We start from the raw sequence: 20476 nt of genomic DNA, 5'->3' as shown, positions 1-20476 counted from the left end.
GTCTGCACAACAGCCAGTATGAGTATTTGCTGCGGTATAAAAATAGAACTTGTAAGGCTAATTTTATATCCTCATTTTGAGTAAAGCTACAGGTAATTGCCAGGGTTAGGTGTGGGAGGGTATCATTGTGATAACATTCTTCTCAGGATATTACTGATTCTTTGCAAATCACCCACTGTTCTGGCATTAAGGCATGTGTAGCAGTCAATATTTTATAAGTACTATGTTTTGCTTTCATTCATTTATGTTTGTTTGGTTTAAATTTATTTTACTGGATATACAATAATCTTAACTTTTTAAGTAGCACAAGTTTACAGTCTTGGGAGAAAGCATTCATATCCATGTATGCTTTGTGAGCTGACTAAACAATCTAAAACAAATCCACAAAAAAACAACAACTAAAAAGCTTTGCATGGGAACTAAAAAATGGGGTAAACCAATGTAAGTAACACTGATAACATTTTCCTTTTTTTGAGTAGGATTTTCCACTTCACAAAACCTAACCTATCTAGACACCACCTACAAAACAGCAAACTGACTGGGAAGCATACAGTTTTTCTTCACCTTGCCCTCTTCACCGGCAGCAACAAAACAGACATACAGACTCAGGCCTCAAGACAGGTACTATTCTCACATGCTGTCAATTATTACCACTGCTTTTGTCTTTACTTTCCTAAAATCTAGATGATTTTTTATTTTCTTGTATCTTTTAATTTGCAATTCTCCATTCCCATTAATATTTATGTAACTCTATTCTACATTTTCCACAGCCATTCAAATGAGTAAAGAAAGGTTTTCTGCTTTAATATGAGGGGCTTGAACTAGGAAAAAAAGTTAACACTCCCTCAAGGTTTGCCTAACTTGAGAAAAACCCATTGCTCAGCAAGTACAAAAAGCCCAAATAAAGAGTCTATATTAAGATTAGGAAATAAATCTAATAAATTACAATCATACATCCTTGTTTGAAATCAAGTGTTCAGATCTTGGGACGCAGAAACAGGTTTCCATAATTGCAGGCAGACCCAGTGTGCAAAAAGAGAGCAAGAAAACAGTGACCATGAAATTTAGAGCTTGGGTGCCACAAACATGTGAAGAACATATATTGTTCACAAAATTAAGATATACTATGTTTAATAGAAGAACAAAAAAAGGAAATATAAAGTTACTAAGAAAAAACAGAAGTCTATGCACACATGCTGTATTTAGGCTTGTCCACACGGGAAAAAGAATATACAGTAAGCTAGACAGTAATACTGTATGTACTCCATGGTAACTTCTGCAAAGGTTATGCTTGGAGTTTATCCATGTTTTCAGTATGAAAGTATATACTGTATCACCTCTAGTGAGGTTTGCATTCAGAGTGCTCATGTAATAGCAGAGCATCTACCATGCTATAAACTCACACTCTTACTCTCTATTTCCTAGTTTCTGCAGGCAAGCCTTAGGACTCTACAGCCTTTGCACATATTTGCCTACTCCACTTCAAAAGTAAGATGTGTTTCCCTCACAACTTACCTGTGCTAACGAGATTCCGGTGGGGTCAGCCATGGCATTCTACATTCACATCATTGCTCACTCCACACTGACCATCTCATATGAATGTACCCTTCCTAGAGCAAACAGCTTAATTTCCAGTGTCAGGGAGGACACAGAAAAACTGCTCACTGTCTGTCATACTGTGGGGAGTAAAGGACACCAAATAAATCTAACAGGTGTCAAGTTCAAAGCAAAAAAAATATATACTTCAGACATACAGAACTGAAGTGTATGACTTGTTATTCACAGATGCCACAAATCCAGAAGTTCAAAAAACTCTTATTTACATTTAGTTGGGAAAAACTCAAACACTCCAAGAATTCCTGAGCAACATGCTACTACCTTTACCTGAGGAAGACCTTAAGATGCAGATTACTGAAAGCTGAGAGAGTATTTTCTGCAAATTTTAAAGAAAATAAACAGTATGTAAATCCTATTTTTTTCTATGTTTAAATACCTAATGAGAGTGACAGAAGAGGAAAGGGAAAAAAAGGAGTTTATTTAATCAACATCATTGATATAAAGCAAATTGAGGGGTTGGGGTTAATTCTTTGTTTTGGATTTAAAAGGAAAATCAATGACAATAACTTTGTCAGACCCATGTCTGAACAGTTGTATTAAAAAACCTCCCTGTAACTTTGGAGAGCATCTTAAACCATCAAGATCAATGAGAGCACAAAGTACTCCTAAACAAAGCATTGCTTAAAGTAACTCAACTCCCATTCACCTAAAACCAACTGTCAATATTCCTGCTATGTCACAGCTGGAGCAGCACTGTCATTTCTGAAAGAAGACTTAACCAACTGCTTTCAAACCAGCTGTAAACAGCTACAAATGCATGTTGCATCAGCCTTGAAAGTGATAATAAATATTGTGCATTTCAAAGCAAGTTAAGTAGTTTTCTTCATTTCTCTTACATATCCACTTCTTGGGAAACTACACTTAAATCCACAGGAATTTCCCTGAATCAAGCAGTAACTTGAAAGTGTGCTTAATTTTGCATTTGACTTGCAAGTATCTGCAAACTTACTATTATCTGAAATGAAATTACCTTTTCAACTTTTTTTTATTAGCTTGCTGAAGTGAGATGACAAGCTATCGTTTGATTAAAAGAGGAACCCACTGTAACATTACAAAATCAAATACCTGTTATGAACATATGACACAGTGTTTATTAATTTTCTAACAAAATTAATAATTATACAAAATAGTCAACATAATGCATTAAATTGTTCTAAAGTGATCACGTGGTCTTACTAGCATATAACAATCTCATTAAAATCTGTGATATATAAAACAAAAATATAAGCAAAACTGGAGAAAAATTACATTTAGGTTTACTGCTACATTTGAATTACCAACCATACACTTTCACATTAGCACAAGGCAAATCAACCACCGTCAGTTTGAGGCTCTAAACAGCCAACATCACTGAATTTCAACCACATATGCCTTGAGAAAATGGTTTATTTACTTTATTGTGTTTAACCTTTCAGGAAAACCACACTGTAACCCAAATCCACATCCTAACAAAGTATCTTAAATATGTTGAATAAGAACACAAGCAGCATTACCCACAGTGCATTGAACTCCTTTATAACATGCTTTTCACTCCCTCACTCCATTTTCTTCCATATGGCGAAAAAGAAGTCACACCTCCTATGTAAGACAAACAGCTGCCGATTCCACTGTTACTGCTTTTAGACAATTTGAGGTCCCTGTGACTGTGGGCTACCAAATCCTGCAGCTCATCAGCAAGAGAGATGCTGAGAATGGTAAGAAATTTTTTTATATTTTACATCAAATTGCAGTAAGCAACAGAAGTCTTCCATGTGGCACAAGCAAATTAAACTCTAAAATAAAGGACAAAGTATAGCAAACACTATCATGAAGAAGGCTGAGGCCTAAGGAGATTTTCAAAAAAAGGATGTCTCTCTGGAGAAGAAACCAACCACCTTTGCAGCATAAGTCCTCTGCTTCCATACATTTGAAATCCAAGATTTTATTGACAACGTGGCAGTAATCTTTTTAATGTGTCAAGTTAGAGGGAACAAAGATGACAGAAAAACGAAATCCAATTTTTCTGGCCCATTACTACCAATCCAGCAGAGAGTATTTTGAGGCTGAGGGATCAGTGGTGTTTCATTATTTGAAACATTATGCCAAACAAGGCTATAAAAATAAAACAAAGACAGATCAACCATATGTGTGTCCTTTTATAATACATTTTAGACAATAAAGTACTTGATATCAGACATCAGAAGCAAAGAGCTTTTTCTACAAAGTTCAATGTAAGAACCAGTGTACTGAGAAATTTTAGGAATGCTGCCTTCTCATCAGAAGCTTTATTAATTAAATTAAAAATTAAATTAAATTAAAAAGCTTTATGGTAATTTTAAAGGGAAATGAGTCATTATTAATAATCCTTAACATCTGGGTAGAACTGGGTAGTTTATTATAACATATTCTCAAACATTAGTGGCTTTTGTGACAATAAACACTACTGACATGGAAGATGAACCCACAATGTTTCACAGGATTTCTAAAAGCTCTTCATGAGTTTTAAACAAGAGAGCTTAACTTCAGAACTGCTCTTGTGCCTGCTCTTACGCGTGTTGTTATCAGTCAAATATTAACTCCTTCAATTTTGCACAGGGTTTATTTTTGTACTGTCACCCACTTCAGGGTAATAATAATTTCTGAGTATTGCTAGGCAAGCTTATCAGTGAAGGCAAACAGAACTCTGAAGCAAATATTACTCATGTAGAATTTACAGCTAACATGTTTTATGCATTTTAGCAAAACTTCCAAATTTAGGCAGAGCTCTTCAACTTGAAGTGACTATAAACACAATCTACATTTAGCTCAAAAATCTGTACATGATTGTATCTAAAATTTTGCCCAATTCATAATGCAAATTTTTATTTTTGTATGTCATAAGTATTTAATCTTACTTCAATTAGAATAATTTCGGCACATACAAAAAAATGTAAGAGTGCACACAATGTAACTGATTTTTCTTCTTATTCAGCTGAGCTACTGCTGTCTTTCTAGTCTAGATGAGTCACTCTGCAACACTGATGTTTTACCAGTGACCGTATCAACAACCAAGCTTCTTATCTCAATCGCCTTTTTCTTACTGTACTAAAATCAGAAACTCATTTCCATTGGACATTTGAAATTGGCAAAACCAGGAACACATATATGCTACCTAAAGGGCACTTACTCAATAAGACTTATTTTAGTTTTGTTTTTCTTGTTTTCAGAGTCTTCTAGCTACTAGTGGAAGCAGCTTCCATGAGTTAAAAAAACCTATTTTCTATTAATTTAAAATTGGAAACTACATACTGTTAAAATTATAAAAATTGAAAACTTAGCTGAATTGTAACACGACGACAATACAATACTGTAAAACTGATGGAATATTAAGTAGTATCTGTTTACAATAAAATGTAGGCAGCTACTTTTAGAATTACAATATATATGGCACTAATAAGATTGAAAAGATAAGATGGTGATTGGACTTAAATGTTTGATAAAAATCTCTTACTGACTATAACAATTCTGCTCCATTACTGCTAGGAGAAGGAGAAAAATTACTTTCCAATTCCAAACTTATGCAGCAGTTGCATATGCACAAATACATTTATCTTCTGAGTAGAAAGGAGGAAGCAAGAGCAAAGTCTAAGGTTTGCTACTGTCTAATTTAACTGGGGTGAAATGAGGAGAATTGGGAAAAATGTGGCAGTGCTCTTCCTTCCTGACAATGTGTCACTCAGCACCAAATATCGCGTACTCTGTCAAACGGTATGAATTATTCTCTGAATGGGGAAACAAGGGGAGGCAAGGATGACACTGACTCCATGTTATATATGTATATTGACTACGATTAAATTATAGTGTTTTAGCTCTTACAGCCATTAACAGCCTTCAGCTTAGAAAACAGAATTAATGTCCTGGGTAGCACACTAAGTATTGTCTTCTACATGTGAAATTCTAAATCCACCCTTGAGTTTCTTCTTTATTACATATTAATACATTGTACAGACAAAAGCAAAAATTTTGCCTTCGGGGCAAGTATTAACTATTGACTCTCTTTCTAGTTGGCAATAGCAGCTTAAGACAATTATGGCTTAACAAAATCTGTTTTCAAATCTAAAACCAATAAGCTTGAACACTGTAGAAAACACAGTAAATGCTCTGCCAAGGTTCACAAATGTGTGTGAGCTGTACCTTTTGTATTAACATAACAATTTTTCTGAAAATAAAACATTAAATCGCATGCATTCTTTTTATGCAATGCTGTAACACATCCAGGAACCTTTTTTCATAACATCTAAAGATTTCTACTTCTCTTTTTTTTTTTCTCTTTTTCTCTAACACTTTAATCTTACTTTTCATTATTGTTCACATTTTTCTTCTCTCACTAGGTTAAAAATCAAGAAGTAAAGGTGCAAGACACGAATCTTTTCAACTTAAAAGCTGCAACAGTAAATTAGCAGTTCAAAGCTCCTCTTGGTCCAGTATTACATCCCAACAGTAGCCACAAGTGGATGTCTAGACAAGAGTAAAACAGCACAACCACAAACAATCATCTTCCATCTGCCAACAATTTTCAGCTTAGAGGATTTCCTACAGAGATTTGCAGTTGCAGAAAGACTCAAGTACTCTTCTGATACTCCTCCCTGTCAAGTCAGTGGTGACGTAACTGCTAGTGATAAGAAAATTAGCAGACACAATCAGATTATACATTCATTGGTAAACTAATTTCCAGAGTTATATCAGTGTTCGGTTCCTCAGTTACATGATTTCCACATCACTCTCAAGTGCTTTTGCTGCTGAACCCCTATCCTCCAACCTATGATATATCACTTCATCAACACAGCAGTCAGGATCACTTATTTAAAAAAAACAACAACAAAATAAACATTGAAATTAACTTTTCTTACAGATGAGATGAATTCAACCTAGTGTTAGGGGGAAAAAAAAAGAAAAAAAAAGACTACTGTAGCAAACAGCTATCTCTAAAAGACAGCAGTATGCCTGTAAGTCTATATTCTATAAAATAGGGTGTTTGGTTAGGGAGCATGTCTGCAGTTGAATATAGAATTGATGTTCTAGATGGACTGAATAAAGTACAGAATGTGCCTCCAACTACAGAGCCTTTAAATACCCTTTTCTGATACTTATCTACTAAATGATAATATTGAATGTTTTCCATTGCTCCTTTTACCGCTGTACAACACTTTGTAGCAACTCTGCAACTGGGCAGATTACTATTTGGGCATTTTTGCTCAAAAGAAAAAAGATGACACCTGATTTCAATTCCAGTAATATAGTTTTGTCATCATACTGATAAAACTAGGAACTTATTACATTAATATTCTGATGGTTTGCAGACTTATAATAGGAAAGAAGTTCAGTGCTTTCAAAACAATTAGAACCTGATTATTTTATTTAACTTATTTACCATCTGAATGTTCAAACATTTGATTCTGCTGCAATACAAACTTCATAGTATTGCGTATGGGAGGCCATTCTAAAAAAAAAATAATTAACATTTTCTGACCCAATTCCATGAACATTTTACACTTGTGCTGTTACTAAGAAATGCATTAGAGGCTGGTCACATGATTTCCTTCTTGTCAACAAATGATGGCTCAATTAGGCAGATAAGAATCTACAGCCCTCAGCAGAAACTCTCCAGCCCATTCTCAGCAGCATAAAGAGACAGTACTAGTCCTGGGGAATGAATTCTTGCTAGCCTTTATATACATGCTCATTGAAAATTTGTCTTTTTCTTCAAAGAAAATTGGATCCTTCATGTTGTTGCAAATTTTTAGTCACTTACAGTTTGTAATTTTTTTTTAATATTCAGGTATAGTTCATTATTAAAATTAATAAAGTGGTGAGGAAATTTAATTTTAGCACATTGCTGTACTAATTCCAAATCACCTCTCAGAAATAAGATATCTTAGAAAGTAAGTTAATAAAAACTCTAAGTTTTCACTCCTGTCCTCAAAGGACACAGAAAATTCACATGTAAGGATGAAATTCATTCTCACCTCACTTTGCCGTGATCAAGTGCCTTAAGAATACCATATACAAAGACTGCCAATGATAGTAAGCACAGCTGTAAATAAAATTTTCTCCTGAGTGCTCTCAATGGATGCTAAGGTTGTTTCTGCTTCATTCCAATTACTCTCACCATCTTTCATGTCATTGTTTTGCTGAATTTATTAATTTTAACCTCCCCATGAAGAGAAATCTATTTAAAAATACTGTGGTATGCAGATTATGCAGAGAGAAAGACATAATATTAAGTACTTCCCTTCTTTCTCCTATTTCTTCCATTTGTCTCATTCTTTAAGATTTCATGACTCTTGCTAATGCTTAGCCTTTACTTTTAACAAAACACCTCAGTGTTGTTCAGCACCAATTATATAGTCCATATGGTTTTAAAGAGACATGTTCAGAGGCATATGCTGAGGCATATTTCATGCTAAATACTGTTAACTGCTGTTCCCCACCATTTTCAAGTTTGCAGGAAAGTATTGTTATATTATATCTGTCAATACTACAGTTGGCAAAAAACTATGAGGAGCAGTGGTATTCTGCAAAGCAGCATTATTAACTCTCGCATAAAAAGTGGTAAGACAGATCTTATCTACGGCTCTTCAAGGGCTAGACATTATTACCTACATACTACACATGAGCAATCTTGTGGTTTATAAAGGGCTTTTCTTCTATGGGCTACGAGGTCTGAGTATGCTGATACTTACAGTTAATATTATGGCCAGGTATGTATTAAATAATTTTGCCTGAACAGCTACATCATTTAGAAATATGAAAAAAACCACATTGTCCTTAACCAATGTAGTTTTGCCAATAAAAACTTTGGTTCAAGTATGACTAGTCTGGAAAGGTGAGAGCATTTCTGCTGGTATAGCAGCTGTTAAGCTGTATCCACATTAAGGGTGCTTATGCCAGAGAAAAGTGTAAATCCCCAGGAGGGTTTTCCATAGCAGCTGCATCAGCAAAATCTTTCTATTGTGGACAAAATCTAAGTGCCTTTAGCTTTTGTTTAAGTCAAACCTTTGCAAGGATTAGTACTGGTGTTTTAGTCTTGCTCATAGTGCAAAAAGCTTGTTTCAGCAGTCAAGCTCTACCTGCTACCATGATAGTCCAGATTTGTTTAAAAATAAACAGTGCCCACCTCTATTTCTCCACCTTAGACAGCAGTAATTATTGATTTAAAGAACTCAGTTTTTCCTTAAGTATTCTATCCTTAATTAAAGGAAGAAGAAAAGGAAAAAGGAGGACGATCTCTGTTTTGACCAAACCAGTCTGAAGCACATTTACACAGCACACTGCTGATTGAGCACTAGCCACTAGAAAGATTAAAGCCACACCACAAAACCTGCTCAACCCTGACTTTTAACACATAGTTCTGTTTAAAAATAAACTCAGAAAACACCATGAAGATCTCAACTAAAGCAGATGTCCCCTAAGAAAGGGGAAAGGTCTTTTTCTCTGTTGCACCATTGTCAATCCAGGACCTGTCTGATGTCCCATTACCTCTTTGAAATGAATTTCCAGAGCCTGTTTTTGAAACCAGTCAATTCCTGTTTCAAAAAAGCCCAATAACAAACAAGACTGGTTGGACTCAGCCTTCTGCCTCCTAAAGGACTGAAGAATGTATCACAGAGTTTTAAAAAGCCCGGTCTGCAAGTCATACTATTAATATGTTTAGTATCACTGAAAATCTGTGAAGATTTTTTGCAAGTACTTTTTAATCTAAGTACACAATAAGCACAATGTAACACACAAATTTACTCGGTACAGATTTTTAGGATATTGATTACCTACACTGTAAAACCATTTTTAATCTTTTAAATTACAATTGTTACTTGCAGAATCAAAAAGTAGCCTCTTTAGGTTCCTATCCTGCTTGCAACTTCAGCTAGTTCAAAAGTCTTGTAGCCTACAGTGCAGACTACTATTTAGTACAGGTAAGTTTTTGAGCTAAGAGGAAGCATATATGAGTCCCCTTGCACTATGTACACATATTTTAGCATTCTATAATTTTAGTGCAAAAGTTAGTCTTTGCAACGATAAGCACAACAGAGTGCTCAATTCAAAGCAAATAATTAATCATAACTTGTTGCAAGAAAAAAAAAAAAGTTTTGTATTTAAGCAACTGCACCATGCAAGAGGACCTGCAGTAAAAACTTCCCCTCAAATTGACTCACCTCACCCCTTAGAACATGAAGGCTTCCCTTTTTAATTTACATTTAATGGTGTGTTAGCTCTGCCCATACTTAAGGCAGCACCTTAAGGGAGCAGAGGGGTGGCAGGACTGGCCCTGGCAAATGCCACTTCTCACCACTCCCCAGTCTGCTACAAAGCCCTGTTCAGCCTTTGCAGATGAGTAGCTTGCGACCAAGAGACAGATTTAGTATTTCAACAGATTTACAAATTCTACCACTGAAATAAAAGCATGCCCTTTTCCCCCTTCCAACTCCCCAAAAACCAATATACATTAAAAAAGGGTAATGCAATCACAACCATTATGTCAATGAAAATTACACACCGGGTTTATCTCTGTAGGATTTGTCAAATGCAAAGCTCACACCACATCTTTGGAGTAATAATGATGTTTTATCATTTTAATTACAAACACTTCGAAAAAAATCCCTAATGTGTACCAATTGAGGTGGTCTGAATTAACAGTAGCTTCATAGCCCAAGGGTAGCAAAAATAGATTGAGCTACCAAATTTCATCATAGTTATAGCAGCTGTCTTCTTGCCTCAGGGAACCTGGGTATTTAACAAAGCAGACAGCTTGGCACTGGCATCTGATTAGTAATGTGGGTATTGCTGGACAGAGCAGTTCTATTGTTTCACTGTTTGATTAGGAATTTGGAGAGCTATGGCATCATTTAGCTTTTATACCTAGCTTCTGTATGTTCACTTACAGGTACTGTAAAAGGCTATTTTCTCACTTATCACTTCCTGCAAGAAGGGAATATTGTCTTGAACATGACCAATGAAACATGACAGGATTTAAATGACAGGGTCAGTTGCCTCCCCACTTCTGTGCCAAAATTTTGTTAAACCAACTGCATAAGTTTTTTTAATTGGGGAGAAAAATGAGTAAGGTGAAATACTCTTCTTCCTTTTAGCACAGGATACAAATAATTTGCAATTTAAAATAATTTTAAAACAATTTATTGCAGCTCAACTTTATAAGAGAAAATTTATTTTCACAAAAGAAGCCCCAGAGGAAAAATCCAACTCTTGGGATTTCTGGGAGAGGGGGACCAATTTTTATTTTCTAATTCCACAGCAGCCTGACAGTTGGATAACCACTGGGAAGAAGAGAATCTCTGGTTGCAAACCAACCTGCTTAATGGCAAAAATCTTAGTTAACATGCTTTATCTATAAAGGCTTGATCTCAGGGAATAACCTTAGCACGAACAACAATATTACCCTGAGGTCTGCGTTTGAACTTCATACAGCCAAAAAGACCCCCCACATGGCTCTTCTCTCTTTCAGTCTTTAAGTATACATCACAAATTATTGGTGCTTGTTGGCAGAGTTCAAATCACTGAACTCATAGCAAATAGTCTACTTCAGCTAGAAGCACATTCTTTTACTCTATCAAATCCATCTGAGGTAATAAGACTTGATGTTTTATTCAACAGAGCTGAGGAAAATTGTTGCACAATAGGTTAATTCAAAATGGCAGCATAGAAAATGCATCTGTCAGTGGGGATCAAATTACAGGGCAAGCTCCTCTCAATGCTTAGAAAAACAAGTCTACAGTTCTACAGATTATGTGCATGTGTGTGTTTAAAGGGGTGGGAAAAGAGCTAAATATCTGAGCTAACCTCCAATTAAAGTCAATCATAAAAACAGCCAATTTAATGAGTACGGATTTCTTTGGGTAATTATAACACCAACCACTTTTTTTTCCTCCCTCTCTTTTAAATCTGTAATTCTGCCTTCTTGTTATTGCTTGCTTTGTCACTAATCGCCTCAGGAACTTGATTTCCTAGCAACAGACTCTGCCACCAAACATTTGGCTCCTGTTCAACATTTTCTTTGTGAAAAATGGCAGTGCTATTGCCGCCTGGCTGTTGCAGCTAGACTGGCTCTGTAAGTGCTCTAATAATGCATTCTTCTAAAAAACACCCAAGAATCACTTGCTAAAAGGAGTGCTGACTGATCTTCACTAATTACCGTGCCGAAAAAGTTTATCTGCAGTTTAAAGGCTACTAGGGTAGAAGAATGACAGGAAATGTGTATATTCTTTATGTAAATAAATATAATTAATAACCTAAGAGGTGAACAAATAGAAATAATAGTTTTACTATGTTAGACAGATTCTCATTAATTTTCTATTATGGAAAAAAGAGGTATAATATTTCTGACAAGTTGATGATGCGTTTTTTGTGTAAGATACAAAGTATTTCTCTTCCAAGAATGACATCTTGAGGATCAAACTCCATTAAAAAATAAGAAAAAAGTTTCCAATTCCCTTTTCCACTTAAGTTACTAGAGAAAACACTGGCAAAATGGTTTATACATGAGAAGGTATACCTGAAACGGTAGCATAATGCACACCACATCCTAAATACATCACAGAATGACATAATACATACGGGTGTCAGTTCACACAGAGCTTTATTTTTGCATTTTGATCAATGAAATAAAGCTGTGAATTTCTGTACTTATGAGAGAAAAAGTATTTTTCCCATATTTGTTTTGGAAGCCAGTAAATCGCAGATTTGCTTCCTGGTTAGATACAAAGTCTACCATGTCTCCTACTTCAGCTAAAACTTCCAGAAAACACAGTCCCTCAAGACAATAGGTTTCAGGAAGGCAAAGTTATCCCAGGACAGCTAAAAAGGTCACAACTAACTGTTGCTACCTGCGACTTTTTTACAGTTAAGACATTCAGAATGTCTCCCTGGCCATAAAACCTACTGTGATAAATAGTTCTGCATGTCAAATGGCATACCATTCTGATGCCAGAGCACTATGGCAAAAGCTATCAATGGAAAAAAAAAATAGCAACTATTGTGGAAGTTATTCAAACAAATTGAGTGTATCCTCAGCAAGTTTGCTGACAATATCAATTTATGTGGAGTAGTTGACACCCTAGAGGGAAGGAATGCCATCCAGAGGGACCTTGACAGGCTGGAGAGGTGGGCCAGTGCCAACCTCATGAAGTTCAACAAGGCCAAGTACAAGGTCCTGCACTGAGGTCAGCGCATCCCCAGGCACAAATACAGGCTGGGGTGAGAATGGCTGGAGAGCAGTCCTGAGGAGAAGGACTTGGGGGTGGTAGCAGATGAGAAGCTCCACATGAGCTGCCAGTGTGCACTGGAGCCCAGAGAGCCAATTGTGTCCTGGGCTGCATCAAAAGAAGTGTGATGAGCAGGGCCATGGAGGTGATTCTGCCCCTCTACTCTGCTCTGATGGGACCCCACCTGGAGTACTGTGTACAGCTCTGGAGCCCTCGGCACAAGACAAGACATGGACTTGTTGGAGTGGGTCCAGAGAAGGGCCACCAAGATGATCCAAGGGCTGGAGCACCTCTGCTATGAAGACAGGCTGAGAGAGTTGGGGCTGTTCAGCCTGGAGAGACCTTGTAGCAGCCTTCCAGTACCTGAAGAGGATACAGGAAAGCTGGGGAGGGACTTTTCACCAGAGAGGTCAGTGATAAGACAAGGGGTAATGGTTTTAAACTGAAAGAGGGTAGATTTGGATTAGATATCGGAAAGAAATTCTTCACCATGAGGGTAGTACGGTGCTGGGATAGGTTGCCCAGGAAGGCTGTTGATGCCCCCCCTCCCTGGAGGTGTTTAAGGCCAGGTTGGATGAGGCTTTGTGTGGCCTGGTCTAATGTGAGGTGTCTCTTGTCATAGCAATGAGGTTGGAACGTGATGATCTTTAAGAACCTTTCCAACTTTAACCATTCTATGATTCTATTATTCTATTTTTAGGGGATATTTTGATTCCTGCCAGTATCTACGTCTCTTGTTTCCCATGAAACCTACACAGACCTACCACATCTCAAAGAAAAATCCTATCACAATCCATTGTAAATTATCATACTCATCATAGCAGTAAATTACAATAAAAATGCCTTCATTGAATATGCCTCTGAAAGGAGAAAACAGCACAAAAGAAATTTCATTTATACTTATATTGTTATAATAACCAGCATTTTTTTCTCAAGTAGAATAACCAAACCCCATGTAAAATACTGTAGAATGTTATTTAAGCTTTGCTACAGACTGCTGAAATCAAGCTTATGTTTTGACAGACTCATGTTGAAACCAGATAATTCCACCATCAAGCCCACTACACCACCACAGTGCCTGCTTTTTATCAGAACTATAATGAACATCAAAATAAACTACTTTTGCCACTAACTTTTTAACCACAAAAGAGATGCTGAAGGTGGTGAATAGAAATTAACTGTGGGCTAACAAATCTAAGCAGTAATAGAATTTTTTTTACTTAATATGGTACAGTTGAAGGGCATCACCATTGAGAAATTTCTATTATTTCCTAGATGGAGGTAGGAGAAGGGAATGGTTTAAACTTTCATGGATTGTAAAATAACAGACCATGCAAATCTGAGTGAGTGAAGGTATCATCTCTGAATAAAGGGCTGTATGGCAACACCGAAACTGAGCAACTCAAAATTCACCTGCATAAAAATAAGTCTTACAGGTACAAAAAAAGCTTCATCACTCCTCTACTCTCTACCTACAACAAGTACCAGAGGAGCTGAAGGTTTCAGGCACTGTAAATTCAAAAAGCAAAGATGAGAACACAATGCACAAAGTACAGTGTAAAAATTATCCCAAATCTCTTTAGTGAACAGAGATAGGCATGAGCATCAGCAGTCATGTACCTATACAACATGGCTAGGCAAGGAGTCTATGCAGATACTAAAAAAAAAAGCTTTGAGAGGTATCACTTATAACTTTTTAAGCTTAACAGGAACTATATCCACAAAAGACAAATTCAAATGCAGCCACTAAACAATAACTATTTTCCTTTGTATAGAAAAAAGACAAGCATTTCAGTAAAAGAAGATTTCTTCATTTTTTGGGAGCTACTTAACTGATCCAAGACTCAAGTTACTACAGGTTGGGAATCTAACTGCAGTCGATACTGCCACTTCATATGCTTAGTAAAGTATTTAAGAAAAACAAACAAAGAAAAACCCAAAACCTGAGTGCAGCAGGGACTTTCAGGAACACTTTTATTACTTTAGCACCAAGATAATATTAGCATCCAATGACAGCGTTTCACCCACCTAATGCTTCCATCTGCAAACATTAAATGAATGCAGAGGTTGAACTGAAGAACAAATTGAGTAAAACTGAAGAACTGGCAGAAATAAGAATGGCTAACTGGAACAAAAGAAAACACAAATCTGGGAAGCACTGCATTTGTGGCAATAATGCTCAAAGACAGGCAGAAAATTAAAGTTCAGCTGTCTGTATGAGCAACCAGTATCAGTTGTCAAGGAGTAAAGGTATCACAAGGTTAAATGCAGCTTTTAATGAAGGAAAGCATTTTCTCCTTTTCCGTTTTCTTCCCATTATGAAAGAATAAGTGCAGAATTCCTTACACACATACAGTAACATAGAGGTGCTCACTGGAGTAAAATGACAACTAAAATTCTCCTCAGGGGTTCCACTCTAAGTAACATTTATCAGCAGATGAATGAAGAACAGTGACAATGAAATATCCTTGCATTCAGAGTCTTCATAAGATATCAAAATTAACAGATATATACTACAAGTTGTATTAAAAATGCTAAAATGTTTGTGTGGAATGTCAAAAAAAACTGAGTACGAAGAGCTCCCAAAGGTTTCAGATGGTGCAGATATAGATGATCTTAAAAAAAGCCAACAAAACCACAACAACCAAAACAACCACAACCCAAGACCCCCACAACCCAATACATATTACAAAACTCTTAGAGATGCCTACATAAACACAGTACTACCATCAGTTTCTTAAATGCATCTGAAAACAAGACAAACAAGGCGACCAAATATGGAGTTTATCACTCAAGTTTTAACACATAAGAATTCTATGAAGCAAGTCCTGACAGAAAGCAGAGATACGCAGAAGGGGGGAAAAAAAAATTGAAAAAAAAAAATATATATATATATACACACTCACCCAACCCCCAACTCCCTCCCTCTAAACCACAATTTAAGATCATGTTCATGTGTCTCATTCATAATTTCAGAGGCAGACGTTATCATAACTCTCATCTTATTCTGAAATAAGGGAAATGTCTGAGGAAGAGACATTTTCTAGCCCCAGTAGTAACCAAATAAAATCCCTCACATTGAATTCTAATCAGACACCAGCAGCACAGTTAGCTGATCCACAGCGAAATGAATATGACAGACTAGATGATATTATGTCAATGGTAGAAATTACTGCTAGTATATGAATGATACCTGGAGAAAAGAAAGAAATTGCATGAAGTTTGACAGTACATGTAATCTGTCTTAAATGATACAAAGTAAAGTAATTTTAAAGGATTAAAATACATCTTTAAAATTTACCATATTTGAGAAAGCTGGTACAGCCTCTGCATTTTGCCTCTGTGATTTACAGCGTCCTATTCTTTGCTAGTCTTTCTCCAATTTGTCTACCAAATCTGATTACCAGGTGGCTAAAATAAATGTATTGTGTTCATTCATGGTAACAGAAGTTGTCTTTAAGGGTTCTGTCATGGCTTCACTATCTTTTCCTTTCTACCTACTCCTCCCTTTGTGAATTGATTAGATTTCAGAGTTAAGCTTCATCTGAGTGCCATTCTGCTGAAAGCTGCATTGAAAAGCATGTTATCTATTCTAGGAAGCATATACAGATGACACAGGATATCACAGATGTGTCCTAAAGCAACAACTGTCCTAGTCTCCCAAGAAAATAGATTGTTTGATAATCTCAGGACACAGATTTCCAGAGTAAGTCTCTGTTCCTAACATACATTCTAAGGCAATCCAAGAAATAGGTGACAGTTGGATAGCAAGAAGGAAATGAAAAGCAACATATGCACAGTGCAAAGCCAAGGAAGGTAACAAGACTGAAGTGAAGACAACAGCAGACAAAATACCTCAGGAGTGAAAATTGTTCACGGTATAGTTTTGTTTAAGCTGGTAAACCACTACAAACCTGCAAGTGAAGAAGCTAAATTAAAGAAAAGGGCATGAATGCACTCTAGCATGAGGTAACACACTATCTCCTTTCCTTAAGTTACACATGCAGTCTGTAATGTGAAGGGATAACATTGTCCTAGACAACTCTTAGATTAACTCACCCAGCCTTGAGTGCTTTTGCTACAGGTGCAAACCAGGTTCTTTACATAACATATCTCCTTCCGCAATCACCAGTTTCCCCAATCTGAATTCCATTTTGCAAATATCTAATACAATTTATTAGCACTTCAGTGTTATTTATTTATCCATTAACATACATGCATCTTGGGTTTTATTTTCACTTTAGTACAATAGTTCTCTGTCTCTCATTACAAACTTGGATTTTGTTGAACTGCCATCTGAAGGACAGCTTTTAATAAAAAAAACAGTGTAATGAATCACCTAGTCAAAATTTAAGAGATCAAATTGAAGCACCACAGAAGAGTGTCTTCAGGACTAAAATAAGAAGGCTGTATCTTAAAAAACCCAAACCCGTTTTTCACCTCATGTAACTTTTCCCTCTTTTCCTGCAGAACCTCCAGGAATTTTTCTAAATTGTATATTGGAAGCTTAGTTGGTAATTATATATAAGCATCATAAAAAAAAAACAACTTAGTCCAGTACAGCTTTTGGTATTATTCTTCTTTATTTATACAATACTCTTAGCCTTTCAATATTTTTTTAGCCTATAGCATTAATTCCTCCTAAGCATAGCATTTGGAACAGACTGAGGTATAATTATTGGGCAACAAAAGCTCAAACACTTGAAAAACAGAAATAAAAAATGAGTAGATAATACACCTACATGTTTTTTTAACCACAGCACAAACGTATAGTCATAGCAGTGGGATGTGTTTTCATTGTCTACTGAAAAGGTTATAATGTTTTTAGGCATTTACAAAGGGGCAGTCTTGGCCATAAACAAGATCAGTAACAACCCTGTCAAGCCTACAGCAGAGTACACTACCAGGCTGTAGGAGACATGAACACCAGCTAAAAGAAGTAAGTATTTTCAATGACCTTGTTCCTCCTGGATAATCAATTTTTTACACTTCTTACCAGCTGTTCCCACATAACTCAGGTAGTGAAATGGAAGCAGCTGTCATAGAGAATCCACATATTACATGCATGTTATAAGGTTTTAATCTGTCATAGATGCTTTATGTTTGCTCATTTTGATCAGTCATATCAACTTGAGAGCAAGATGAAAACAAATCCACCACTTCTATTTAGGCAAGACGTACTCTACTCAAAAACACTCATCTGGCTTGATTCATTCTGGATGGTAAAAGATGATTACTAATTGTGAATCTACTAATGCCCTATCCTCAAAACCTCTTTATTTGAGAAGTAAGATTTCACCATAAAAACCATTTTGTCCCATTGCTCACATTCAAGTGTTTTGTCACAACGACTGTTTCTGAAATATTGAGTTATAAGGTGCTGTAGTAATTACTATGGAATAAATAGCAATTAAGATTGTTTACACAAATAAGCTCAGACTGTTTGCAGTGAATAATTATGCTAATAGTGTTCTTCTACATAATTTGTGCATCCTTCACAACAATTAACCAGAAAATGTGAAATGTAAATTTGATGCACTACTACAAAAGCTCCAAAATGTTTAGTTATTATGGTTTTCCTCTACTAATTTAAGAAAGCACACAACTAAAACTTTTGTCTACATTTAAATTCAAAGAAATCAGACTTTGCTGAAATTGAAGGAGTAATTTTCTTTCATTATATGAAATCATCCTAAACCGTATGAAACAGACATGCTCATTGCTTAAAGCTCACTACGTTGTAACACAAATTTTTGCAATTTGAAAGAAGCTGTACTTACTGCTATGTAATAAACTTTGGCCTTTTCCACCAACTTCCAGTTCTTCTCCAAATCAAGATGCTTTTCCTTCTTATAGCAATTAGCAGCAGCGAGGTTAGCTACGAGAGACCTGAAAGTAATGAAAAAATAGGCATTAGATCATATAACACTACTGTAAATTTCTCACAAAGAACATTTTTCAAAGATAACCAAAGATCCTAAGGAACATAAAAGCAATTACCAAAGAGTACCACAAATCACATACATTTTATTTGACTATTAGATACTATTAAATTTAAATTTAAACCATATATTAAGTAATATATTTTAAATCCAGCTCTATATGTAACCTATCACTATTTTACTCTTCACATACCTTCACTTGCTTAGAATCAGCCTTTGCTGCATTTTGTGATTAAACTCCCTCTGCATGGCACAGTATTCGCTGATTTTCCTTAAAAGTCTTCTTGTATCTCACATCTAAATTAAAGCAGCTACTCTGGATTCCCTTTTAAAACTTTTTTCCCTCAGTAGAACCAAATTTCATGGATATCTATGTCTTGCCTTTATAATTTTCCACTGAACAGTTATTTTAAAAGGGGTTGGTTTGGGTTCAACTCCGCTAGGTTCTTTTTTTCGTTTAGCAAATTAAAAAGGGTCACATTACTGCTTTTGGATGCCCTGTTAAAAAAGTATCTTTGGCTTAGGTGTGTATTACTGGAAAACTACCTAAAACTCATTTGTACTTCATTCTTTCCCACCAAGTTATAACACAAGCCATGGGACAGAACTTCCACTAGTAAGAACAAAAATACTTTTATCGTATTTACTTTGTTACATGTAAAATACATGCTATTTTAAATCTTCTTCAACCATTCAATTCAGCATGATGAAACACACAAAACTTCAGATGTACTCCTAAAAACCAGTCATAAAAAGATGGTTATGCACTAGCTCTCTACTTTGACCACCGTGACCTAAACATTCTGTGCAATTTTATCAGGGGAACGTTTTATAACATCCAATATTTAGGGAAGGGGAGTTGTAGAAACAGACAATTCCATGCTGGGATACAGAATTGTAAATTTCCATTATTTAGTAGTCATATGATGCACCTTTACCAATAACACATCATTGTTTTGTGGTATTTAAGTAAATTAGGCAGATAAATAATGTGTAATTACACATTAAATATATGGCTATTAAAAATTTTTGCCCTCAACCATGTGCATATAATTGATATTGTGTATCTCATCATTTTCCATATAAATGATATTACAATCCAGAAACAATGACTCAGAGTTGCTAATCTGCTTCTACCAAGTCACACTTCTGCTTCCAGACTTGAGTACCAGCTATAGGAGTTAGGAGGTAAATACACTAGGAATAGCTGAAAGTTTATTCCACCTCAAAACAGCATCTTCCCACTATCACCATTTCTCTTTGTCCTATTCAACAAAAAACAACAACAAAAAAAGACCAAAAGAATCTCTAATGAAGACAGCAACCAAGTTTCTCTGTGAACTTCCTGAGCATTCATCACTGACAATCCCTTTAAGTTAACAGATCCAGTATCTAAAAATTAAAACAATAAGTTAGACTAACTTGTTTTCTGAATATATCAAAATACCTAGCATAATTCTGTGCCATTTAATCCCAGGAATATTCTTGGGCTTATATATTTAATTCTAAACCTTAAGCAACAGGAACTAATGTGAATTTTTGAAAATTAAATTTAAAAAATTAAAAATCCAAATAGACCAAGTCTCTGCAGCAGTACAAGTAAAAGAGCAAGAAGCTTCATTCTTGATGAATAATATAATTTCAATGACAAGAAATCCACCAGAGAACCAAGTAAACCCAAGA

At 35.8% G+C, this 20476-nt stretch overlaps 1 protein-coding gene across 3 annotated transcripts in view; it reads right to left on the bottom strand.

Annotated features, from left to right (window-relative positions):
- ADK (adenosine kinase) overlaps positions 1-20476 on the bottom strand; it is a 282611-nt gene that overhangs the window by 128120 nt on the left and 134015 nt on the right. For all 3 annotated transcript variants that reach the window (XM_051616394.1, XM_051616396.1, XM_051616395.1), the window contains exon 6: positions 18632-18740. In XM_051616394.1, coding sequence (XP_051472354.1) covers positions 18632-18740 — 109 coding nt within the window. The remainder of the gene's footprint in view (positions 1-18631; positions 18741-20476) is intronic.

The sequence above is a fragment of the Apus apus genome, chromosome 4 (assembly GCF_020740795.1).
Source record: "Apus apus isolate bApuApu2 chromosome 4, bApuApu2.pri.cur, whole genome shotgun sequence".
Classification (NCBI taxonomy): Eukaryota; Metazoa; Chordata; class Aves; order Apodiformes; family Apodidae; genus Apus; species Apus apus.
This window is presented reverse-complemented; position numbering and strand designations above follow the sequence as displayed.